At 44.9% G+C, this 24,662-nt stretch overlaps 1 protein-coding gene across 12 annotated transcripts in view; it reads left to right on the plus strand.

The window, feature by feature from the left end:
• FBRSL1 (fibrosin like 1) overlaps window positions 1–24,662 on the plus strand; it is a 370,905-nt gene that overhangs the window by 91,856 nt on the left and 254,387 nt on the right. For 11 of the 12 annotated variants that reach the window (XM_018076290.2, XM_018076280.2, XM_018076286.2 and 8 more), the window contains exon 3: window positions 5,083–5,118. The exons of the other annotated variant lie outside the window; for it this stretch is intronic. In XM_018076290.2, the coding sequence (XP_017931779.1) occupies window positions 5,083–5,118 (36 nt within the window). The remainder of the gene's footprint in view (window positions 1–5,082; window positions 5,119–24,662) is intronic. 12 annotated transcript variants of the gene reach the window in all.

A 24,662-nucleotide genomic window follows, 5' to 3' on the forward strand; every position in this document is an offset into this window, starting at 1 on the left:
GGAGGGTGGGTACAGCTGAGCTGAGTTTCATCCTGAACAAATGCTATAAAACAGAATTAAAATTCACATCTCTGTACATGCTGTTGCTTAACTCAGCTGAGTGATAATCAAGCCAATCAGGCTTGTGGCACTGGGCTCTATGGTCACTTTGGGCCTGTGATTTGGCAAGGCATGATTGGGCACTAAGTAGGAGCTGGGAAATCTGCCTCAGTTCTCTCCTCTGCTGGGGGCTCCTCGGGGGACACTGGGCATGTTCTAGGATGGGATTAACAGCAGTGGTAGGAGGCACTTTTTGGGGACTGCCCTGTGCCCACGTAGGAATAGCTATTGGCTGAAAACACCTGACTGGGAGGTACTTGATACACTTCAGGTTCCAGCCAACAAAAGTGGCACATGTCAGAAAAGCAGGAATGAACTCCTGACATTTCTGGAATATGTTAATTTAGGTCTTTTGCCAAAGAGGAGGGAAGAAAACACTACAAATGAGTTAATTTTTGTGGTTGTGCTGCCATCACCTGCTTTTAACATAATCCCCTTATAGTTAGTTTTTATATCAAGGATACAAAAGATCCAAGTTGAAACCTGCCTGACCCATTGAGAGAGGGGAATTGGCTTGAGGTGCCCTATTACTGTGATTATTACTGGATTTTAAAGCCCTTCCTGCTGTCTTTCTAGTTCAATAAGTAACCCAATGGATTTAAGAAAGTGAGCAGAGGGTGTCTTGATTTCCTTTGCATCATGAGAGCAGTGGAAGGCCATGGTTTTATTTATACAAGGGAAATAACTTTTCCTGTCAATTTAATAGACAATCTTGGAAAACCTGCTGCAGGTTATTGGTGAGATTTTTGTCATGATTTTCTTTTTTTCTAAATTGCAATCACCATTTTAATCAAAAATAAAGGAAGAAATTTTTTAAATACAGTTGCAGGTTGTAGTGTAACTCAAACTCTCAAGGGCATCAGTGGGGGGGATAGTAGAGTCTTTCAGCAGTCAGATTTTGCCTTTGCTGCCAGAAAGGTGTATTTTTTTATATCCAGTGTAATTAACACGAGAGCTATCCCAGGGTAGAAATAATTCACTCTGTGACATAACTGAAATGTCTGTGCTGTCTGGTTTTGTTTTTAACCTTGGGCTTAAAAGGAACCAAAAATCTTTAGTTGTAAAAGAGGCACATCATCTGCAAAATATTATAAGCCATTTATCTTTGAGCACAAATGCCATCTAGCAGTGCAGCTCCACTTATGCGTCATTAAATGCACAGACCACACTCATTTTGCCCCTAACTAGGAACAGCCTCCCTCAGAAACCCTGGGTATTCCAAAGAGCACTGGAAGAGGCACAAAGGCAGGGCTCAAACGGGGCAGGGAGAGGGCCCCTGCCCTCCCCGGGGAGTGCTTGGGGTTGCTCTCACGTAGGGCTGGCATTCCATACTCTGGCATTCCATACTCTGGCATTCCATACTCTGGCATTCCGTGCTCCCCATCTCCCACTTCTCTGTGCCGTGCTGGGGTTTGCAGATCCAAAGGCTTTGGGAAGGGCACGATGATGTGGCAGCTGTTCTGCCTCTGGCTGCAGAGCGCTGGCCAGGTGGGGTGCCAGTGGTGTCTCTGAGCTGTGTGTCTGGCAGCCCCTTCCCTGCCAGCAGTGCTTTCTGCAGGCACTGTCTGAGGACCAGGACGAGTGTCTGGGGTGCCTGGGTTGCAGCAGTAAGGGCTGGTTTGGGTTTGGGTTTGGTGCTGTGCTGGTGGGTGCAGCACTAGCAGGGATGTGGCTGGCTGGGTGCCACGGTGACCATTGTCCCCTGCTGCCTGAGGACCTTCCAACGGGGAGAAAATGGACCCAAACAGCAAATACACTATTTTGAGAGTAAGGATTTTCTGACAGCCCTCCATGTGAGTGCTCCTGTCCTGTAGGTAAGAGCCTGGGTAAGTCATTCCAGCTGAAGACTTGCCCCAGTAACTGCTCTTGCCAGACAAGCCCTCATTCACAGTCAAAGGAGGTTTCTTCAGCTTTGGGCAGATGCCAAGTTAAACTTCCACTAAGATTTCTTATATTTGCAGCCACGATTGATTACTTTTCTCATTATTTGATCTTGATATAGAGACATACGGATTGAGCTATGTTTATATTAACCCCCAAAGATTTTTTTCTTTGGGAACATCCATCACAGTTGCACACAAACTGTTCTGCTCTGGCACTCGTAGCTGATATTAGCTGGGGGTTTTCAAAGCTTTTACATGTGGCAGTTGGTGTGGATCCTCCTAAAGAGTCCCAGTGTTCCCAGCTAAGCAAGAAAGCAACAGTGGTTTGTTAGATGCACAGAAAAAAAGCATACAAAGAGCTCTGGAGAGTTTGGGGCTTGGCTGTGCATAAACCTCATCGTTGGAGAGGATTTTACAAGTCGAATCCAGAGAATTCACCAGTTACTAACTTTATGCATGCAATAAAAATTCTGAGGGAGGGGGGAAAAATCCCACCCTTCCTCCTTCCTCCCCCCTGATTTTCAGGGAATTTAATGTTAGAACTTCTAAGGGAGGAAGAAGTTCGTGGATGTGAAAAATGCCAGAATTAATTGCCATTCAATTTTAATTATTTCTGATGTAACACTTTATTCAGCAACTGTTTTTATTGTTTTCTACTTGGTTTTAAATCAGTGGTCTGCAGATTCCTGGGGTTCTTGGACAGCTTGGGATGCCTTAAAGTTATCTTAAGAAAAGCAGGTCTGTTGTTGGTGCATTTGAGTTCCTTGTCCAAGGGTCTGCTCCATGCCAGGAAAATATTTTATGTGTGCACAAGACTCAAAGATTGAAAGTAACTGTTAGACTGAAAATGCTCTGAGAGGCTGTTTCCCTAGAGAGAAGCTTCTAATGAAACCTCTTGTTTCTGTTTTTGGTTATTATTTCCAATTAGTTAGACCTTGTCATTCTTGGTTAAATCTGAGTTGATGGAGGGGGTGGAGTGAGAACTTCCACCCTTTCTCCTTCTCTCCTCCTGTCTCTCCAAGCAGGTAATTTGCCCCCTCCTCATTTCTGTGCTTACTTTAGGTGAACTGCCTGATCAAACTCTCCAAAGTGTTGGAACAGATAATTGTGTTCATCTGTTGGACATACTTACATAGATAGCAGGACATGGTTATTAACCCATTTTCTGTACAAGGCTGAATTCCACGAGTACTTTGGGGTAAAAAGTACTTAGAGGGTGGGGTAGGTTTCCCATGGTTTCTCAAAAACAGATGTAAATGCTACTGCCCTTCATTTCAGCAGTCTGTAGCTTTATTTCTGGGCAGTTTACATTAAAGAGGTTTATAAATAACTCCCTACTTTTTTTGTAGCGTTTGAGGGCAGATGCCAAATCCACGTGCAATAGGCAGAAGGTGGGAAGTTAAATGCTGTTGGTGGTGTGTTATTGCTGTCTCAGTTGTCCTGTGAAAGTTGTCCTTTCCCTGCAGTGCAGAGGTCTTTGGAGCAACATCAGGACAGAGGGGCAGGAGTAGCATGCCAGGGGTGGGGACTGGCCCCCAGTCACCTCTGGGCTGCAGAGCTGTGTGTGAGAGCTGTGTCACATCTTTCCTTCCATCTGGCACCCTGGTTCCTGTGCCAGCTGGTGATGGGCTGAACAGGGAACCCTCCTGCCTCCAGCAGCACACTCACTCAGTTGTAGGACTTTGCTGTTGCCTGTTCTTGGCTTTGGAAACTTTCCTCTGTGGGCACTTGTCTGGCAAATTGCCTGTCTGGGGCAGGTGCAAGGCAGTGGCACTGAGCTGCATGGGCAGAGGGATGAGGCAATTGAGTCTTCACTGAGGGCAGGACTCTGGAAAGGTTTCTGTGTGTATCTTGGTGTCCTCTGATCAAAAGGTTTGCAAACTGGTAGTACGAAGGGACTGGTGGAAAATTACAAGTGTTTGCAATCGGTTTGCATCAATCTCGTTGGGGTGTTGTGCTGTTGTGCTGATTTATTAACACGATAACTTCTGGCACTGGTGCAAAAAGACAAACAATCCTCAAGATCAGCCTGCAACAATTCAGTATTTTTGGTCAGGCTTTGGTACCCACTAGAACATCAGTCTTGGAAACAGGACTGCTGAGACTCCCTGGATCTTGTTTAATAAAATCACGTAGTGAGGGCATCGTGATTATAAATCACACTTGGAAATTGGCCTGCAGGGTCCTTGCTGGGTCATGTGGTGTCGTGTGCCACCACTGTTCCCAGCTTATTTTTAATTTCCGAAAAGAAGGCATATAGCAGCAGCTGGAGCTGGAAGTGGAATTCATTCAGCTGCTCCGAGAAAGCCACTGCCAGCAAAAAACAGCAGCTCAACAGTGTTGGGTCGTAGAGAGGGGAAAGGGATCCAAGTGACTGGAGCTGGTGTAATGAGAAGGAAAAGAACCAAATGATTTGGCAGCATGTGAAAGAGGTAAGGATGTGGTAGAGAAAGGAGCAGGAGGAGCTGAAATGAAGAGCAGGAGTAAACAATGTAATTTAACTTATTCAAAAGGGACAGAATGCTTATTAAAGCTCTGAGAGATGATGAATTAGTGTTTTGCTGCTATTGTTGTTTCAGATAGAGTTGTCATGTGGTAATGCTGCAGCAGTGAAGGCTGGAGGCTCACGGATTCGTAGAGGGGAATGGAAAGTGGGATATGTGGTTACATGATTGAAAGTTGAAGCTGATGAGGCAAAATGCACAGCCCTGACTCGGGAGCGCGTCCTTACACGTGTGTGCTGGTCCCGGGAAGCTGCCACCACAGCAGAGAGGGACGGCTCCAAAGGTGTTCCCCGCTGCTGGGAAGGCGTCTGCCACGCCGGGAGCTGTTCCTCGGTCGGGAGGAGCTGTCAGAGCCCTGCTCTGGCTCCTCAAACCCTTGTCTGGGGCAGCCCCGGAGCCCTCACCTGGAGGTGCTCCTTGGCTGCTCCTCCCGTGGCAGCACCACGGAATATCAGGAGCTCCTTTGAGGCGCTCTGGCTGTGAGGTTTCCCCCTGAGGAATACTGGGCTGGGGGAGGGAATCTCGAAATGATTCTTATCTTACATTACACACAGTCTCTTGCATTACTTACTGTGGCATATTGTTTCCTCCCACAGAGTTCTGCTCAATCGCTTTCAGGAAGAGGCTACTCCGTAAGTCATTTTACAGCTAATTCTTTCACTTCTGTTGATGTTGATTGCAGAGGTTTCCACCACCTATTGCACAGCCACTGACATGAAAGAAATGCTGAACATAAGTAGGGCTGGAGCACAGGGCTGTCATGCACCTGCCAGGGGACAGCCCTGACGTGTGAGAAAGCATTAAGAGCCTGGGGGCTTCTTAATTTAATATCATACTTATAGAGAGGGGGTGTTTTTTGTTAGTTTATAGTGTATTTCACCTAGATAGTCACCTCTGGAGAATTAAAAGACCTGAATGGGGGGAGAGTTTTCAACACCAGTGGGAGATGCTTCCCTCCTCTCCTCCCTCCCCCATACAGCTTTTCATTTGTGTGTTAAATACAAGAATCAAGTACACAATTGCTCCCATTTTAAGAGGAATTGTGACCCTCACCATTGTGAACAAAAAAAGAAGTCAGAATTCCCTTTTTTACAGTCTCTGAGTTATAAGACAAGCTCCCTTGCTTTTAGAGGAGGGCGTTGCTGGTGTTTTCTTCACAGAAGTGCTGTAGGTACCAGTGTTCTGGGGTGGTGTTGCAGGACCAGGACACATCTGCCTGTGTATGACATGCACCAACCTTGTTTAATTGTCCATTCTGTTCACATGTACCTTATTTGTATGTGCAATAATGACGTTTCTTCATGTAGAGGTGGTATAATTTGTTTATTTTGGGTACATTTGCTGCTCAGCTGTCCAAAAGGGCAGGCACAGACAGGCTTGTGTAGAGTAACAGGGAAATAGGAGAGGGTGTGAGAGGCTTAGCAGTGTCAACATGAAAATTCCTGGAGTCACATTATATCTGACTCTCATAACAAATGTATGGTGTGGAGATATGATACCCTGGTTGTCCAGCCAATTAGTCACATGTACCCTTATTGCCAGTGCAAAGGTTGTAGGTGAAGGTGTGTGCTAATCCTGTGTGCAAATCTGAATGTGAGTGTCTCAGTCCAGCAAACAGGTCCTGCCTACACTTATCGACAGTAATTGCTGTTTTCACAACCTCTGCCATGATCAAGTTTTGCCTTCTAGGTGAGTGGTCCCAGACTGTTTCTTACAGAGAGCTGTAACTGCTCACTCTACACAGGTCAGAAAAGGATTTTATGTACTTCAGGAAGTTGTTTTGGAGACCTGGTACACTTTTGGTGTTTTTTTAACAGTAATCACAGAAATTATTTAATTATTTTCTTTCAGTAATTTATGTTGTATGTTTGGAGGTGTATGATGGAACTTGTGAGCTTTTACCCTCAGCTGTGCAAAAAAATAAGAAACTGGTAGGCAGTGCAGAATTTCTGGTCTGATCTCATAGTGACACTGCTTCATGCTATCATACCTATTATCAGAAATTCATAATTCATTATAAAACCATTACAAAATAACATGACTTGAAAAGTCTTACAGTTTCAATGAAATAATGCCACAAATTTTTAGACAGTAATTACATGTCTGTTAAGTATCCTCCTGTCTAAATCTTCCCAGCATCCCAGGTGAGTATCAATACTTAACTCACTGAGTGATGAGGAGTGTGTGCTCTAGGACACTGAGTGCTGCTTCCCATACACATGGACAGTTGGATTCACCTGAGCTTCTAAAGGCAGAGGCTGTATCTTCTCTTTGTCTGTAAAATGCCATGCACGCCCATGGCACCACATAAATAGTAATGAATCAGCTTCACAGATTTTATGACTGAGGGCATGGTTTGGGAACTAAACAATTTCCCACTGGCTATAACATAGGTTGCAAAATCTTAATGGAAAAAGGCCAAAGAATTCTTTTCAGAGTCTCGAGGCTAATAAATCACAGGACTGTTTTCTTCCATTGCTGGCTCTTCAGAAATTTACTTCTGTTTCTCAGATAAATGATTTTGAGAACATTTCCAGCTCCTTCTCTGTTGCATGTGTGAGGACAGGGTTCTTTTATTTCACCACCCCATAACTTCTCAAGGGAGGTGAGAGCTTTCTGTGTGCCAAGGCAGTGTTTTGAGATCACGAATAGCGTGAACTGGGGTTGCTTTTCTGTATGGATTGTCATTCTCCCTGTTAAACTGCCTTCTGCCTCACCATGTACCAGCTGTTGAGGCTGACCATGTCCCTCAAGACTCTGATGCTGCTCTAAATTGATATAGCAGGAGGCAGAGACTGTCACTTCCAGCCCTGCCAGGCCCTGCTGGCCCAAACTCACGTTGGAAGCCGATTCTCCCTGGTGGCACAGAGATGTTCAAACCCCCAGTTCAAGACAACTGGCCCCCCACCAGGAGTTGTCCATAATATCTTGTAGCAGCTTTCATTTTCTCAGGGAAACAGCTGTATACGAAACACTGAGTTACTACTTTGGCTGTGCCCCCTGTTCACATCAAACAGGTTGTTTGCCAGAGATGGTGAAAGCATGATGAAAACACAGTGCTCCAGGATGCACAGTGGAGACTGCAGAGTGTCCCTGCTGGTTTTACAGTCTCTGTACATATCGTGGACAATTTCTTAAAAATCTATTTCCCCAAAGTAAAGTTTGGAATGGCATTTACTTTCACTCGGATAGCATGAGACATATCTCTGTCTGTACTGTTTCTGCAAGCTCCTTATCTCATCAATAGCATGTGTTTCATACCCTTATCTTGTTCAATGGATACTTCCTCTGTGCTGAGAAATAGAACACTAGTTTGTTTATGGAGGTTAATATCTTGTTCCTTTTATGACTCGATGGTTACATTTGTGTGATAAACTACTCCAGCCATTTGTCACACTTCCTGCACACACAGATGAGATTAGTGATCTTAGTCAGAGAGGTCTGTCTGTCCTCCAAGCAGACAAAACAGATTTTCTTCTTGGTAACAGGATGAGAGGCCTGTCTACCCGAAAATGCACTGATTTGTTAAAAAGCACGCAGAGAACCAGAAATTAGCTGTGTGTTGAGATTTCTGTGTCTCACCGATGCACATCCACCCTGTGGACCGTTTCTCAAATTTATTTCTGATAGTTTAGTCATGATAGTTAAGTTCTGACAGTTAAGTTCTAAATGAACTTAACATAGAAAGTAGTTACAATGAACGTAAGATCAGTACATACAGTTTGTTATTAATAGATAAAAAGTTGCAGTTGTTTATCAGGTTGAGCACACTGTACAGACGAACCCGAGCTGCAGTTGAACTTGACTGGGTTTTGTAGAGAGCATGGAAAAGGATAGAGCTGGGGAATATATGGCAGCTTAAAAAAAATAAACAAAAACCCTCTTCCAATAAATTATGTAGTTTATTTATAGAGCGTCTGTGCAGCTGTTCCTCTTCTGAAATGGAAGGGGCTAAAATGTGGGAGTGAATAAAAGAATAAACTTGAAAGCATATGGCAAATGGATAGCCAGTGAGCCAACCTGTCTGAGTGTGCCTTGGAACCAAAGTACAGGAGGATGAGACGTCTTTGTTTGGTTTTATTTGTTCTTGAAAGATTTTTTGTTTTTTAAAATAAAAACAGTAACATACACTTGGCAACAGCAGCAGCTGATTTTCATTCTGAGCTTCTGTAAAATATCAAAGTCTTTGTAGCCTAGTCAAATCCCTGGCAGCTCATCAAATGCTGTTGATTTTACATCTTCCTTGTTGAGTGCCGGAAACCGGTGTCTCAGATAACTCAGGCTGGAGCCCATGGATAGAAAGAAATGTGGTAACACCACAGGGCTTGCAGAGACTCCTGGGTCACCCAGAGTCAGCTCAGTGCTATCTGCAACCTTTGTTCCTCCTGCTTGGTGACGTAGCTGGAGAATGGTTCTCTCATCCCCCAGGTGAAGCTGAACCTGAGGTGGCCCAGGCAAGCACTGGGTAGGCTTTGAGCACCCTGAACCTGCCTGTACCCCAGTCTGCTCCTTCCTGACTGTCCCTCTCAAATTATCTTGTTGATTTTTGGAACGGGCTTTCCAGTTGCTGGCAAAGATCCTTACAACCCTCTGGGACCCCTCTCCTGTGCTGTGCATTTGATGTTGCTGCACAGTGGTCTGTTGCCCAGCACAGCTGCCCACAACCCTCTTACCCCTCTCAGACCTCTTGAGCTCGTGCCCATGAGCACAGTTGCCAGGACAGCCAGTTCTGAGCTGGAGTTGAGCTGCTTTGCAGCACTGAGGCAGAGACCAGCACAGCGAACTCAGCGGGAAGGAGGACTGCAAAGTGCTGGGCAATCACCTGCTGAGGAACTATTGACTCTTTGCAGGTTTATACACCCTGTAAAACTCTTTTCGTGGCCTGTTTCAGTTTTGTGCCAGCTCAGTGCAGTTCTGTGAGACCCTGAAGCAGATGGTCCCCTCTAAGGAGACTGTTGCCACGCCAGGAATCCTTGGAGCGGGAGCAGGTTCGTGGTTTCAGGGTAGTGGTTACAGAGGCTCACTGAAGATCATGCCAGCAGCATTCCCCTGATCCCCTCTGTGCTTCAAGGATGCTCTTGGCCTCTTAGGTTGGGACCAAATTACAGGATTTGGAAAAGTACCTTCAACATCATCTTTTCTGTACAGACCTTAAGTCAGTACCACTTCCTACACGGAGCATGGTCCAAGACCCCAGGGCATGATTATTTACCTTGACATCTCTGAGGTGGCCCTGGAGAAACTGTTGTCTGGAGAAGGATAAATTTCTACATAAAGATCAGCAATATTATTGCAGTGAAGCATGTAATACTTGTGGTTGGGAGTTCCTGAGTGTGCTGCAGCTCCTGGGGTGGAAGCACACTCAGTGGCCAGAGGCACACTGGGATTGTAACTAACGGGGTTTCTCCACCTGCCACTCTGTGACACACTCGTGAAAAATCTCTTCTCTAGGTAGGTAACGTTTCCAGGCTGGGCTGGAAAATTCACTGTATTTTAGAACCTCTGATAAATTAGCATTTTTCCTTGCCAAAAATCAATATTGGAAAGAGGGCTCTTGTTATGAATCTAAAACTCCTTGAGCTGGAGCCAAAGTTAAATGATAAAACTGAATTTAATAAGTATCTCCTCCAGTAGTGTGCCTGTAGGCTGGCATTGTGAGCTAGACTCTCTGGACAAGATTTATGAATAGGGGAATAATAATTCCAAAACAAGTATCAATCTCCTTTTGCCATGATGCCAAACATAAAAGGGGGACTGTAATTGTCTTTTTTTTCTGGACAAGAAAAAGAATGGCAGGTAGGTCTCCTTCTGGTGGAGCAATACTCTGTCTTCTTTGAAGACAGTAAGAAAGAGAAAAGAAAAAGGGACTGTAATAAAGTGACGTGGCCTGCAGGAGCAATGACAGCACAACAGATAGAAAGAAAAAAAGAAAAATAATAATGTGCAATAGAAATGTAAAGGATTTTGAAAGGAGTTTTCCCTTTAAGCTGTCGGGAATTTTAGAAAGCCAGGCATAAAATGGTGGGTGTCAATCCAAAGCATTTAACTTCTGCTGTTTTTTATTTTCACATGTTCCTAAATAGCCTCACTTTACAAAAACTATCCCCATGCTTGAATTCACCTAGACAGGCTGAGTTCTCTGAATAAATGAAGAGTTTGTTTGCTCTGAGTGCCGTGTGGGATGGAGCCAGGTTGCTGTAAGCCAGCTGAGGAGCTGGCCCCTTGGCTCCAGGGGCTGTCCCAAAAGCCATGAGCTCAAATTGAGCCGAGTAATTAGTGCACATATTATTCCAGATCCGTGGGAGCTCTTCTGAGGGTTTTTGAAACGTCCCATGAAAAGCATAAGCAGAAGTACAAACATAAATAAACTACATACTTCAGCTTTACAAATATTGGAGTCCACGAACTTCCTTACAGCACGTTTTCCTTTAGAAGTTCCCTTTTCTGAAAGTCTGTTTCTTCTTAGATGACCTCTGCTTTTAATTAGGATGAAAAGTCCCATAAATTTGCGCTCGTCTCCACGGCCGTAAGCAAGCACAAAGGGCCCTCTCTGCTGAGCTGCCCTCTGCCTGCACAGTGCCCTTGGCACAGGGGTGGCCTCGGAGGCTCCCAGCCCAGCCAGTGGTGCCCCTCTGTGGGATAGGATGGGATGGGATGCTGGTGATGCCCATAACCCCCCAGCTGGTGGGGGCACAGCCGGCTGACACCGCCAGCCCCGCGAGGGACGGGCCCTGTGACTGGCCTGTGATTTTTGCCCATGGTTTTTTATCTCCCCGCTGTTGCCCCTGGCTCAGAGTGGGAGGGGTGAACAGATCTCTAATCTGACTAGAAAGGCTCTATTGTTAAACAGACACGTCCCCCGAATTCCCAGTGCTCCTTGGCTTTTGGGGTAGGATAACCTCACTGTTCGCTGGCCTTGCACGCTAAAATGAAAAGTTGTCCTAAACCCATCTTGAATTCACCAGCCTGGAAAGGATTACATCCTGCTGAAGAGGAAAGGACTTTGAGAATATCTGGTCTTTATTTCTGGACCATTTTGATAAAGACTGTCCTGAGGCAGTTGTGTCCTATATATGCTGTAGCGTTCTTTGTGTAACAGGGCAGGGTGTTTGCCTGGCTGTCTCAGCTGGTTTTGCATTGTTATTTGCTCTCATGGCTCTCTTTCCTTAGAATCCATTGCCTTGTTTTAACTCTCTTTCCTTTCCCTTTACCAAAGCCAACAAGAAGATGATTAAAGCAGACAGTTGATTAGATTAGAATCAGGGCTCCTTACCTGATGAGCACACTGAACAGGGGTTAAGTGTGGGGCCTCTTGGGGGATTTGCTTTTGATTTTTCTTTAATTCTCCGATAGTCCTGTGCAGTGAGAATGGGGCAGTGCTGGGGTTTTATAACTTAAGAGGGGGTTAAAATAGCCCATTTGTGAGGGCTGCTGGAGCACACTGGTGTTTGCTGTGCTGGGTGCTGTGGTGAGTTCCTCGGAGGAAATTCGTGGGGGTGTAACAGGGGTTCACACTTTCTTGTTTTATCTCATATCTCACTGTGCCCTTGCAGAAACCTGCACCCAAAACCACGGCGTGTAAGGGGAGCAGCTGAGGAAATAACAGTGCTGCTGCAGAATGCTCCTCTAGAAATAAAGGATGAACATGGTTTTTTGGCCTTGATAGTAAGTGAACAAGAGAGATTAAAGAAAAGGGATTGGGTGCATCAACCTTGGGGGTGTTGTTGACATGAGGGAACACTGTCCGTTGTCTTGAAGCATCATGAGATTTAAAATATTTAATTGTGCAACTCAGTGGAATACCTTGATTTCCTGTCAGTCCCCAAATGGTTTTCCCTATGTTAAACTGCACTGAAATATTCTAGAGAGGATGTGTTATTTGGGTGATGATAAAACACTGCACATCCAGAGTGTAAGGAAGGGTTTCCTGTAAGTCCTGTAGGTCAGTGGTCTTTACTTACTTTCACTGCTTGTATTTCCTCCACGTCATCTTTTTTTTACACTGGGATATGTTATTAAAGGCAAGAGAGAGATCTTCAGTTTCTTCCCTGTCCTGACAGAAGACCAAGATGCAACTTTAATTTAGCAAAACAACAGATGCAACCCTAAGTCAGCTCTCACACGGAGGAAAGCTTTTGGTAACTTGCTGAAGGTGTGGCAGCTCTGCTGTGAAAGCTGCCAAGGGGTGGAAATCTGCTGTAGGCTGAGGTTTCTCTCATTCTCACTTTGTATTTCAGCCTGGCTGCCGTGGAGCTGGCTGCTAAAATGTAAATATACTGGGGGTGTAGTTGGGCTGCAGTGGGAAGGCAGCACTGCCCTGTCCCTGAGGGGCAGAGAGCAGGGTGGCACCGTGCCTGTGCCTGCATGCAGGAGCTCAGGGAGGAGCCTTGGGCTGCCTCTCCAGGAGCTGTTCAGCTCCTGCTCCAAGAGTGAGATGGTTGCTGCAGAGACCAGATTTCTCATCTGCAGCTCTTGCTTGGCTGGAAGAGGAGCACTCAGATGGAAACCCTGGTTCAGCCGTGTGAGGTGTTGTCTGCACAGGGTCAGTGTTTGCACTTCCTCCTGCCTCAGTGTGTCAGCATCACGGTTCCTTGTGGTCAGCACTTGCCCCAGCCACCATGACCTGCTGGTAACATTTTAGAAAGGTTTCCTTTCTCCTTTTTACAGAAAATAAATAAATGAAACTGTAAGAGATTTTTGTGATGCTGAAGAACCAACTGCAGTTCTAGAAAGCCAGGGAATTCAGGGCAAGGGCAGAAATGTAAATGAATCCATTGTGCACAACTTGGGTGTGAGAGGAATCAATTCCATTTGGCAACTGGTAAGGCCAAGTACTCTCTGCTTTTTCCTTGTCTTTTTGTTCTATTTAAATAGCTTTATGGAGGCAGTGGTCATTGCTGTATCCCAAAGTTGTTTTAAATCCCTTTGATCAATGATACTTAATTTCATGAAGAAATTTTTAACTTCCAGTTCAGAATACCCTGTGTTTCAACTTAGTTTTCAAGTGACTTTAGCTGTTCTCTCTTTTTTCCAGCTCATCACAGGTCAGAAACTCAAAGGTATTAAGGTTGAGTAAAACAACTGTTCATCACTCTCAGCTCTGCTTTGTTTTTGTGGGAATTGTCTGCGTCTGTAGCACCTTCTGTTTCATTACTTTTTATAAAGTTTGGTTTACTAACCTGCTCTTGGAACAGACACAACCACCAAAGCTACTTTTTAATTAGCTCTGTGGCCCATCCGGTGTGTGTGTGCTCACGTCTTGGCTGTGCACTGTACTCCCAATGAAAGGGAACAGTCTGCCATAGAGTCTGGTAACCTCGAGGTCAGTTTTAAGCTCAAAATTGCTTTTGATTATAGAGTTAGTATGTGTCTCAAAAAAATAATAAAAAATCCAGCAAGCACTAGTGGTCCTTACACGGTGCTGCTGAGTTCCACACTCCAATGGTATCACATCTAGGATTTAATGGAATTAGCTGCTTTATTTATACATTCTTTCCAGATGAATTGCTGTGTTTCTGGTGGTGAATATTCAGAGGTTTGCAATGAGGTGATGGAACATTTATCATACAGTTGCCTCACTGTGGACAGGGCTGCAGTGGTTTTCTACAGGAGTGTAGCCTGATTCATACCTTTGCTGTCTGCATTTCATCTCTGTGCTATATGATGGATAAGACTTTGTGTGCCTGAGCACTTATGGCCTAGATCTGTAGTATCCTCAGGAATTTTCTTGTCTGATTAGTTCCCCACATGTGTTCACCAGAAAGCCTCACGACGCTGGCAGTTTTTGGGAAACACGTTAGATGTAGATGCTGGGTGTTTGTAAACCTCAGGTCAGTTTTTTTGGACTGGTACTTTGCTGTTTGTAACCATTAGGAAGTTTTGGGTTTGATTAAGGAAGTTGTCTAGTGTGGGTTTTGGGTTTTCTGGACATGGCTGAAATGGTTCATGCTACTCTTGAAATCAGCTAATCAAAGCACAGGACAGTTTTTGGACATCCTGTAGCAATTAGAGTGCTGTAGATGAGGGATGGTATAGACTGCATGGTGTGTACTTTGAACTCTTAGAGCAGCGTGCTCAGACCAGTTGGTAATCACCAAAGGAAAAAATTGCTGCATTTAAGGTGGGTAAAACATATACCTGTTTTAAAAGATGGATGAAATTCTGCCATCTCCTGCAGTGTTCAACTGCTTTGACTGGTGGGTTCACCTACCTTCGGTTGCAGAATATGGTTGAATATTAACTTTTCTTCAGAATTCTTCTTGGTGAACCTGTTTCTGTAAATCATCACATCATCGTGGCAACTACTAGAACTCCAAAAGCGATGTCCCAGTGTAGGCCCAAAGCCACATGCCTGTCCTTCTGCCCCTAGTTAAGGGCAACAAATGGTATCAGTGGGAAAAATTTCTTACTAGGAGGAAGGGACTAGAACAAAGGGCTAAGAAGCCAAACTTAGTGGGATACTTGTAATGAACCAAAGTTTCAAAATCTGATCTCAAAAATCACTTGTCTAAAAGGCTTTTCTCTGTAAGCATTCCTCATAGCAAAGCACAAGCAGGTGTTGACACAAGCATGGTTGTAAGGCTTGTGATCAAAGTCAGCTCAAACCTCCCATTCCAGTTCCCAGAACACGTTTTCCCCATGTATTCAAGTCTCTTCCAAAGCTGCTTAATAGCACTTAGTAGCACACTGGTTTAAGAGAAAAAGAGCTCGAATCATGAAGATTAGAATATCCCAGTGAAGATGCCCGAGGCCACTAAACACTGTGTGACTGGCAGGCATGGAGTTGTAACAGGTGGAGGGTGATCACAGACTTTGTCTGAGCATCTTTCCTTCCCCCTGAGGACTCGCTGTTCTCTGGGGAGTCCTAATTCAGTTCATTTCTAGAGAGCCAGGGAAGAGCAGGAGAGAATAATAAATGGTCCCTTGAAAACAAGAGGCAGTAATACAGGCCACATGACGACCCAGACAGCCTGTTTAACTGCAGCCAGTTTCCTGCTGAAGATTCATTTCTGAGAGATTGCGAGAGCCCTCGAACAGGAAGCTGCAGCTTCACCAAACGGTTTCGGTATCAGTGTGTTATCTGTGGTCATTCCCCTCCACAGCTTGCGGCGAGCTTCTGGTTAGCAAGAGAGGCACTTTGAGCTGAGCTGGCATCAGTTCCCACCTACTTAATCAGTTAAGTTGTGAGCCCTGTGGTTAGCTCGAATCCCCTGGTCGTCTTGTGGATTGCCAGTGACAGGAAGGGGGAGATGCATTGAGTGGTTCCGACAGGAATAGCTTGGTTATCTGATGGTCACCCCAGAGACTGATAAAATTGTGTGAGCTCTTTTCTGAGAAGACATCAAAAAACCAGAAACTGTTCTCTCTAACCACCTGAAGAGTTTACAACGTCAAGGGAAATTTTGCTTATCTTAAAAGCCTCAAAACTGTTAACCCGCCTTCACCGCTGCCGACCACAGCAGTGCCTCAGACTCTCGGGGCACGCAATGAAGCTACAGCCCGTCACGTGCAGGGCTGTAATATCTTACTGAGCAAAGCTTATCATTCAGATCTCCCAAAATTGCTTTGGCACTTCAAATTCGGAGGTGAACAGCTTGAAACATAAGAGAGGAAGCAGGCTCTTCGGAGGGAGCATGCGCTGTATTTTTAGGAAACTTGGCCTCTTTGAGGCTGTCGCGTTGTCAGGAGTTTGGGCACACAAAGTGATGAGTCACATTTCAAAGCGTGGCCTGTCTGATGAGCCCCCACTGGTCTAAAGTCACACTGATGGTGAGTGTGACATGGGCTTGCAAAGGTTCAATGGAGGAGGTGGTCATAGACTTGGGACCACTTGGGGCACTTGGTTTGGTTTTGTCCTGTGTTTGCTGAGCAAACCTCAGGGTCAGAATGGACAAGTTTCAGAGAGGAACCCTGAGCAAATGAGGTTTTAAATGAGTACTTTCAAAGAGGCCTTGGGGGGGTTGCTCTGAGTGTCAGTGCCTGAGTTCCTCTGGCCTTAAAATGGGGTAGTGGTACTCATGTCTTTTGTTGAGATGTATAGATGGGAGAGTTTTACTGAGTATTTACTAAAAGGGGTGAAGTAGTTCTAAACAGAACATCCAGCTCATTTCTGTATCTTGTGCCCAGAGTATAAGGAGCTCTGTGCTGCTTGTCCCGTGTCCCTGTCTGACCATCCCTCTTCTCAAACCAGGCCTCTCAGCTTCTGCCCCCCAGGCTGCACATGCCTGTCCTGGCAGTGCTGGGATCCTGCAGATGCTGCTGAGCAAGCATGGGGAAGGGAGTGCTTCCCACTGGGCAAAGGGCTGGGATGTCTTATGTCCAAGGGTGAGAGGCCCCTGTGGCCAATCTGGTGTGTGATTTGTAGCTGTAACCATCACCATAATGAAATCCTGCTCGTCTGCTGGTTTTATTCAGGTTTTGAAATCAAGGCTGGGCGTTTGTAAGGGTGTGTGTCTGTACTGGAGGCCTGAGAGATGCTTTAGTGTGCTGACATTGCTTGGCTCAGCCTCTGTCAATAACAACCACAGCAATCAGTGCATTTTGGACTCAAAGCTATTTCCCTTCCTGGTGCAGATTATGTCTGGTATGCATAACGTGTTAATTTAACAAAGCAGTTCTTTTGATACAGCTTTAATTTTTTAACAACAGCTCGGAGGCAATGATGTACAGATTATATAGTGTCAGTTTCCCAATTAAAGTTTTACAGGAAAATACTCTGGTTTTGCTTTAAGCCTGTGTTGAATTCTTCCTTCTGGCACTTGTGCAAATGGAAACTCTGCTATTGCAAAGCATCCATTTGAAACCTTGAAATATTTATTGAGGCTGCATTGAATACTGAAGCAGGAATCTTCCTGTAGGCTTGTTGATGTCTGTCATATGCATTTATTTTGTAATTAAATGTCTGGAAGCTTGTGCTTGTGCCTGTGTGGTTGGTTTCTTGTGCTTTATTTTTTGTGGGTTTTGTTGATGTTAAGCTGTTGCTTTTTTTTCTGATAAATGCCTTTAACTCATCCCTTTTAAGAGTTGCTATAAAATCTTATCCAGGGCCCGACCACATCTTGGATGTATAGTGGTGAAGCTCCTATTAATTGTGGTGCAGAACACTGAGGAGGTGGATAAACTGCTGCCCTTCCCAGAATGCCAGACCTTGTGAAGCACATTCCTGCAGCATCACATGCCTGTTTGGAGGCTGTGGGGGTGGCGGGCACCTGAAGGGACTAGCCAAAAATATTTCATTCTTAAAGCACTACCCATAAACTGAACATTTGTGGGTTTTTTTTAGTTCCCCTTTCTTTTCTCTTCCCACCCCTTTGTCTTGGATAAGATCAGGTCAGTGACCTTTCCTGTTCATATAAGTTGGAAGCCACTGCCCATATCCAAAATTGCCCTCTGGTCCAGGAGAGCTGCGGCCCACAGTGTGTTCCCAGGGCTGTGATGGTGTGGAGTGGAGCTCAAAGGGCAAAGCTCTGGCATTAGGCAGGACTAAGAGTCATCAGCTCTGGTGAAAACAGGACATGCCTCCGTGAAGTTGCAGAACCAACTGCCTGTTGGCATCTCCCTTGTGCCCTGCTCTCCGGTGTCCTGGTGACTCTCTCCAGGTACTGCCACGACTCAGTCCGGCCTGGGACACATCCCAGCTCAGGGAGTCTGACTCACTGGCAGTTGTGTGATGAGTAGAACTGGAGTGTCAGATGTGTGATTCAGTGGCAATAGTTGTTGCCCAGGTTTGCCAGGGTGCACGGTGGTGTGAAGGTCTCTGCATTTGCATTCCAGCCCAGGCATCAGTGGGGAAGTGCAGCTGCTCTGAGGGACACTGAGCCTGATCCCTGAACCTTTGCCCACCCAGCAGGCTGGGGCCGGGGCAGGCAGCTTCCTTGCCTTTGGAATGTGCTGAGAGTCTGAAATATCCTCTGCTGCCCAAGTGCCAAGGAAGGCACCTGGCCCACATTGAAACCAAATGCTGCGTCTCGTGTGTTTATCATTTCCCTTGTTTTCGTTCTTCTTCTATTTCCAAACAACTTCTTTGGGTTAGTCCTACTGCTAAATAATTATGACTTTTTTATCTGCATCTATTTTTCAAGCTTGGCTGCATTATTTTTGGGCAGCTATTTAAGACTTCCATTATTTTTAAAAAAACACTGTGTCCATATTTGCATATTTGCATTTCAGAACACACAAACAATGATACTTCTCACAATCTATCATTCTTCAAATATTTTTCTTAACAAGTACAACTTTTTCAGGCGTGCCAGAATCAGCCTCATTATATGAATCCTATTTATGGATCCTATTTAGAGCATTTGCAGGGAGGGAATTAAACGGGCTATTTCTTATTTCTACAGATACTGTATCTGGTCCCATGTGAGAAGGGAGGGTAAGAATTGGTTAGTATTCCAAGGAAATTAAAATAGTTACTTCCTTCCTTTTTTTTCCTTCCTTTTTTCCTTCCTTTTTTTCCTTCCTTTTTTCCCTTGCTTTTTTCCCTTATTTCTTCCTTTCTGGAAAAAAAAATACACATTAATGTGGGAATAAAAGCCAGGGCCTCATTATCAACACCAGAAGAACTTGACTGTGCAGCAGTGTTTTATTTCAGCGCTTTTCTTTGTATAAAGGCCAACGAATGATGTGTAAAGGTGATGGTTTGAGCTGAAGGATGTTGGCACAAGCTGACCCGGGGTCTCTGCATTGCTGATGGGCTGCCCTGTGGTTGGTGCAGGGGGCACAAGTGCTGTGGGCAGCGTGGCCTGTCAGGCCCCACCTCATCTGTCAGCTCAGTGGGTTTTAAAGCATCTTGAGGGAAGGGGGGAACATCAACACAACCCAGGGCTTTTGGAAAGGGTTTCTGTTGAGCTCCTCAGTTGAATGATGGCCAGAGAGCTGCTGGGTTGGCAGAATCCATGTGATCGTTGGCTTTTGGAGCTGGCTGCTGAAATTTGAATAGTCTTGCAAATGTAAAAGAAAAGAGTTCCTCAAAAGCTTCCAGTACTATTGCAGCATTGAATGGGAAAAATAGTGGAAGTTGTTGCAGGCAATGCAGTTTAAATGAAGTGTATGTGTTCAAACATGCATGAAGAGCTATGCAAATGAACTTTAGATTAATGGGTATTTAGGAATGGGGGGAGTTTGGCATCTTTTTATCCAAACGGTGCCCATCTTGTTGGCCCGAAGTGCTCTGACACACAGTGTCTCAGTGACTTCCCTTTAAAGTTTCTGCTCAGGTGGTTGGGTCAGCCATCAAAACAGGCTCATGGGGAGATCAAAAGGGAGGGCGGGTTCTCAAAAGAGAGAGAAAAATTAGAAGGGCAGTTTGCAGTTTCACATTAATTTTCCTTGTTGGACAGCCAGGGAAAGTGGGTAGAAGATGGTTGGGTGGAAGGGTTGAGTGATGTTGAAATGTGCAGAAACAAAGCTCCTTTGGGGCTGCCTGCCAGCTCTGGGGCAAATGGTTCAGCCTCTGAACAGTAAAATTGGCACTACCTCCTGGTTTTAGCTAGAGGTTGGGGGGGGCAAGGAAGGAGATTTTGGAGTTTTTTCCTTTGTTTTACTTGAGGAATGGAATTTGAAAGAATATCCTCAATAGGACTACTTTCTGCTCCACCTCAGGGATGTTTTACACCTGATCTGATCAAAACCTTATCTCTGATCTGTCTTTGCCTTGGGCAAACATCCTTGTGGGTATTCTGTTCAGGTAGCTCTTTACCTCACTGGCCTTGGACAATGAGTGGGAGAACAGTAGGATTTTCATCTCTGTCAATGACAGCAGTAGCAAGTTGCAAGAATCCCAAGAAAACCCAGCCTGGAGAGGGAGTGGATCTTCATCAGCTCAGCAGGACCTCAGCTGTGGCTGTGACTTGTGGCTTTACTGAGCGTGGTGTTCTTCACTCACCAGAACCTTCTCAGGCTGATTGATTTTGTCAGAATTTGCTTTAAAAGAAAGGAATTTTTATCGGTGGTTGTGAAACCTAAGGCAAACATGTCATTGAAAATAAGCTTACAATGGTTTGATCAAGATCTTGTGATTTGAGGTTTTCAGACATTTAAATGTGTTCAATTGCTGTGAAGCTGGAGGCACAGGTGGGAAGAACTCATAATTAAAGTTGCATTGCAATGAGCCAGGGTCAGAACTTCACAGAGCCTTGCTGATGGCATTTTGTGATTTCAGACTTGTAGTAATGTGCTTTTAATATTTTTTTGGGTTTCAATCTGGTCAAAGTCTGTTGCTATTTTACCCAAACCTCTTTTATAAGGATAGGTTTCTCTCATACCTCACTTGGAGTCTTGGTGGTTTTCAACCTCTTCCAATTTGCAAACAACCTAAGAAAAACACCACTAAAGTTGCAGAGCTCTATATTTTGAATGCAAAGCCATCTTGACCACAGGCTTGCTTTTCTTAGCTACCTTTTTACAGCTCATTTAAAAAGTACTCAGCAAAGCTGGAGGTCTGGTGACCCAGTGGCTTGATGCCGTGGGGCCCTGTTTCTGGTTCCTGGCTCTCCTGTAGTGTGAATAGACTGTACAAACCAGGTTTTACAGAAATTTTGTTCAATAAAAGTGTATCTTCAGCATCAGTGCAGACACTGTCTACTGCAGTTGATTTTCTTCCTTCTGACTGGAGTAGGGGTTGGATTTGTTTGGATATTGTGGTGCTCTCTGACGCCTATTTGATTTTGTTGGAGTGGTATTTTTGTGACACCGTGGTGCTGTGAGAGTTGTAAATAATTCTGTTACTCAAGTAGGCTTTATAATTTGGTTGGAAAAATTGCTCTCCAGTGAAACTCAGCCTGAAAGTTAACATGTTCATTAGTCACTGCAGCAGCCTACAGTAGTACAACTTGTGGATTATTTTACAATATGTACTTTTCTGGTTGCTTGCACAAATGTAATACAAAAGTTGCTTTTATATTAATCTTTAAAGTCGCAGCCTTGAATGCTTATAATTCCGGCATCCTGAATATTAACCAACAAAGGAAGCGTGGTTTTGTGTTCAAAGCCAGGAGGAGGAGACAGGAGGTCTGTGCTGTATTCCCAGCTCTCCCGTAATCTTGCTCTGGGATCTGGGGCGTGCTGTTTGCTGTGCCTCAGTTACCTCAGGCGTGGGGCAGGGAGACCTTCAGGGCCCATGGACAGGCCCAGTTGTGCGAGGGCTTTAATGGTCTGTGGGATCTGCTGGTGGAAAAACGCGATATTGTGTTCAGAGTGCAGGAATCCACGGGTTTACCCCACCAGTTAAAAATGGCATTTCTTCCTCTTGTGGCCAGGGCTGGCACCTGCCGTGAACACCCTCATCTTTGGTATTATTTTACCCTTGTCTTACGTATTTTGCACACAAAGGCTCGGGGAGATGGGGAGTTTCAGAATGGGTACAACCACAGGTGATGATTTATCCTTGAATTCCACATGTTCTTCTTGGGTATCCCAGTGTGTGAGGGTACCCACACAGCCTGGCACAGCGGTGTCACAGATGGCCCCTCATTAACTCTGAGTTTCCCCGGTTCCTTCGCTTTTGCCAGGTTTGAGTTAGACGACGGCTTGATGTTACTTCAGAGCCCGTCCTTTTGATGGCTGGAACCGATAATAGCCTGTGTCATCTGCCCTTTAGATGGAAGGGTTATGCCTCGTCCTTTATTCCTCGTCTCTCCCGACAAAACCCGTCCCACAATGCGGCCGAGCCGCTCGCAGGTGTTCCCGCCGCTCTGCCCTCTCACATGCACCACAAATTAGTAACAGAAGCTAATGGCCCAGCATGCGGCCATCAAAGGGCTGACAATTCCAGCCTTTCCAAAGGGCCCTTTATGTCAGAACCCCCCACGAGACCTGTCCGGCTGAAAAGCCCGTTTGTGTGTCGGTGTGTGCGGCCGGTGGGGCGGCCGGGCCGGCTGCGGGCCCCACGCTGCGCCCCTGACTGTTGCTGCTGGCAACAGATAAAAATCGCTGTTCGCCACAGCGGGGCCCGCAGCACATCAATCATCCGCCCAGATAAAGGCCTCGGGCCTTTGGCCCCATCCTTCGGTTGTTCCTAAATAATTTCCAGTGGCTGAGCATGCTATGGTGTAGGCTGGGTAATTCAGTCCAGAAAACTTCATTTCACTAAAAATCCTTTGATTCTTCTTCTTCTTCTCCCTTTTTCTTTTCTTTTTTTTTTTTTTTTTTAAAGACTGTTTTTGTTCAAATAGATGTTTGTTTCGAAAGGGGGAATTTAACTGATGAAAGGGATGCCGTGGAAGTTCGGAGTGAGAATAATAAATAAAAACTGTGTGGTTAAATGTAAAATACAATTGAGCGGCGGCAAAAAGAATTAGCGTTTACCAGGAGTAACAAAGCACCTTCCACACTTTAGGAGATGCCTTTCGGCTTTGGCATCGTTCAGCTTCCTGAATTTATATATATTTAAATAGAGATTAATCTTTATATATGGATAACATCATTTCCACCACACCTTTATTAAAGAGATTTATAGCCGGGTATCTAATTACACTTTTAATACAGCCTAGTTGATTTTTTGGTAGCAGCAAATCATATTTGTAACTCGGAATAACTAAACAAATTTGACAGTAGCAAATTTTCTCCTTGGCACAGCTAATTCTTCATCCTGTCCTAATGTTCTGCTGTAAAGCCATAAGAAATTGTGATGCTTAGAGCCTGACAGTCATAGGTTTTGTTCTTGCCACTTAGCAATCCTTCAAAGAAGAAACCATTGCAATTTAAATTGAGGGACATCACAGGCTCCATAGCAGGGAAACGCTCTCTGTAGATAAGCCCTGCTTTGTAATCTTGCTGGCTTGTGCTGTAAGGATAGGGTAGGTGGGATATAGTGGAATGCTGAAGGTAAAATCAAGTGTTAGGTCGCAAATAAAATTGCTGTGGAAACCCTAAAAATTAAATCTCAGCCAGCCTGCCTTTCTGCACAAGCATCTTTGCATACTAATTGCATGGGCCTTTGTATTATTGTAGATACTAATTACCAGGAGTTCTCAGTGGGAATTGGACACCTAATTCTCTAATGCTGCTTTTAACTTCCCAGCTTACAAGCCTTGCATCTCAAGGCACCTCCATCCTGCTTCTGTCTTCCAAGTACAGGCTCTATCCAGCACATGGGCACTGCTGCTGCTCAGTGACAAAGAATCTTGCAAAACTTTGTAGCATAGGCAATATCTGTTGGTGGGATGTGATGATGGACTTCAACAACAGCTGGAAATGTTGGCTGAACAGTGATTCCTCTCTCATTTTGCTGCAGTCCCTTTACTTTGGTTTACTTTGCCTTATTACTTGTATGGCTGCCTTTAAGCTAAAAGGGACAACTAAAAAGAGTTAAATTCTCACCTGACTGGTGTTAATGGGAGCTGAGCCTTTCCTTTCACCTGGACAGGACTTCACCCAGAGTGCCCTAATGAAGCACTGAGCTTGTGAGATATGACTTGTTGCTTTGTGGAACCTGGGCTGTATTTCATACTTCACTGGATTAATGTGATTTATTTGAAGAATTTGAGAAGTTTTCTGTAGAAAAAGGAGAGACATTAACCTAACAAAATATGCTTGTGCGCTATGTCCTTTGTTATCTTCTGAAAACAAAACAGATTTTAAGATTGATCCTGCTGGATTTTGAAATAGGGAACAGTAAAATATTTTTCACCCAGCAAGGTCACTGTAAATGCTGGCATCAGATCTGAATGATGTGCCCCTACCCTGTTTCCACTTCTGCTTCTTTTTTTTGAACTCCTATATAATGCTGCCTAAGAAATAATGCAGGGAATGATAGAGAAGGGTAGGCTTAAATAACCCTGAGGGTGCTTATCTTCCTTGGCATTAACTTCATATCCACATTCATTACGTGAATGGGCCAGGGAAACTGTTTCTGTGACAAATTGGAGTGCAGGGTAGGTTGAACAGACTCAGTTCAATTTTGGGTAATGGTGTACAATCATCTCTGACGATATGCAGTGCATGGTGTAGTCCCTCATTTAGAGGAGTTTGAATGCATAAAGCCCCATAAGAAACACTGTGATAACTCAGTTTCTTATTTTTAGAAAGAGTTGTAATGTGTACAATTAGCTCCTCCGTTCCCTCCTCTTCCTTTTAATAACACCAGGGAGGAGCTTCCCTCCCTCTCTAATTCTGCCTTGTCAGGGTTGAACTTTCCAGGGAGCTGCAGTTGCCGGGAGGATGGGGGAGCACGTGA

This window comes from Manacus vitellinus, unplaced genomic scaffold (genome assembly GCF_001715985.3).
Source record: "Manacus vitellinus isolate BGI_N305 unplaced genomic scaffold, ASM171598v3 scaffold_31_pilon, whole genome shotgun sequence".
Lineage (NCBI taxonomy): Eukaryota > Metazoa > Chordata > Aves > Passeriformes > Pipridae > Manacus > Manacus vitellinus.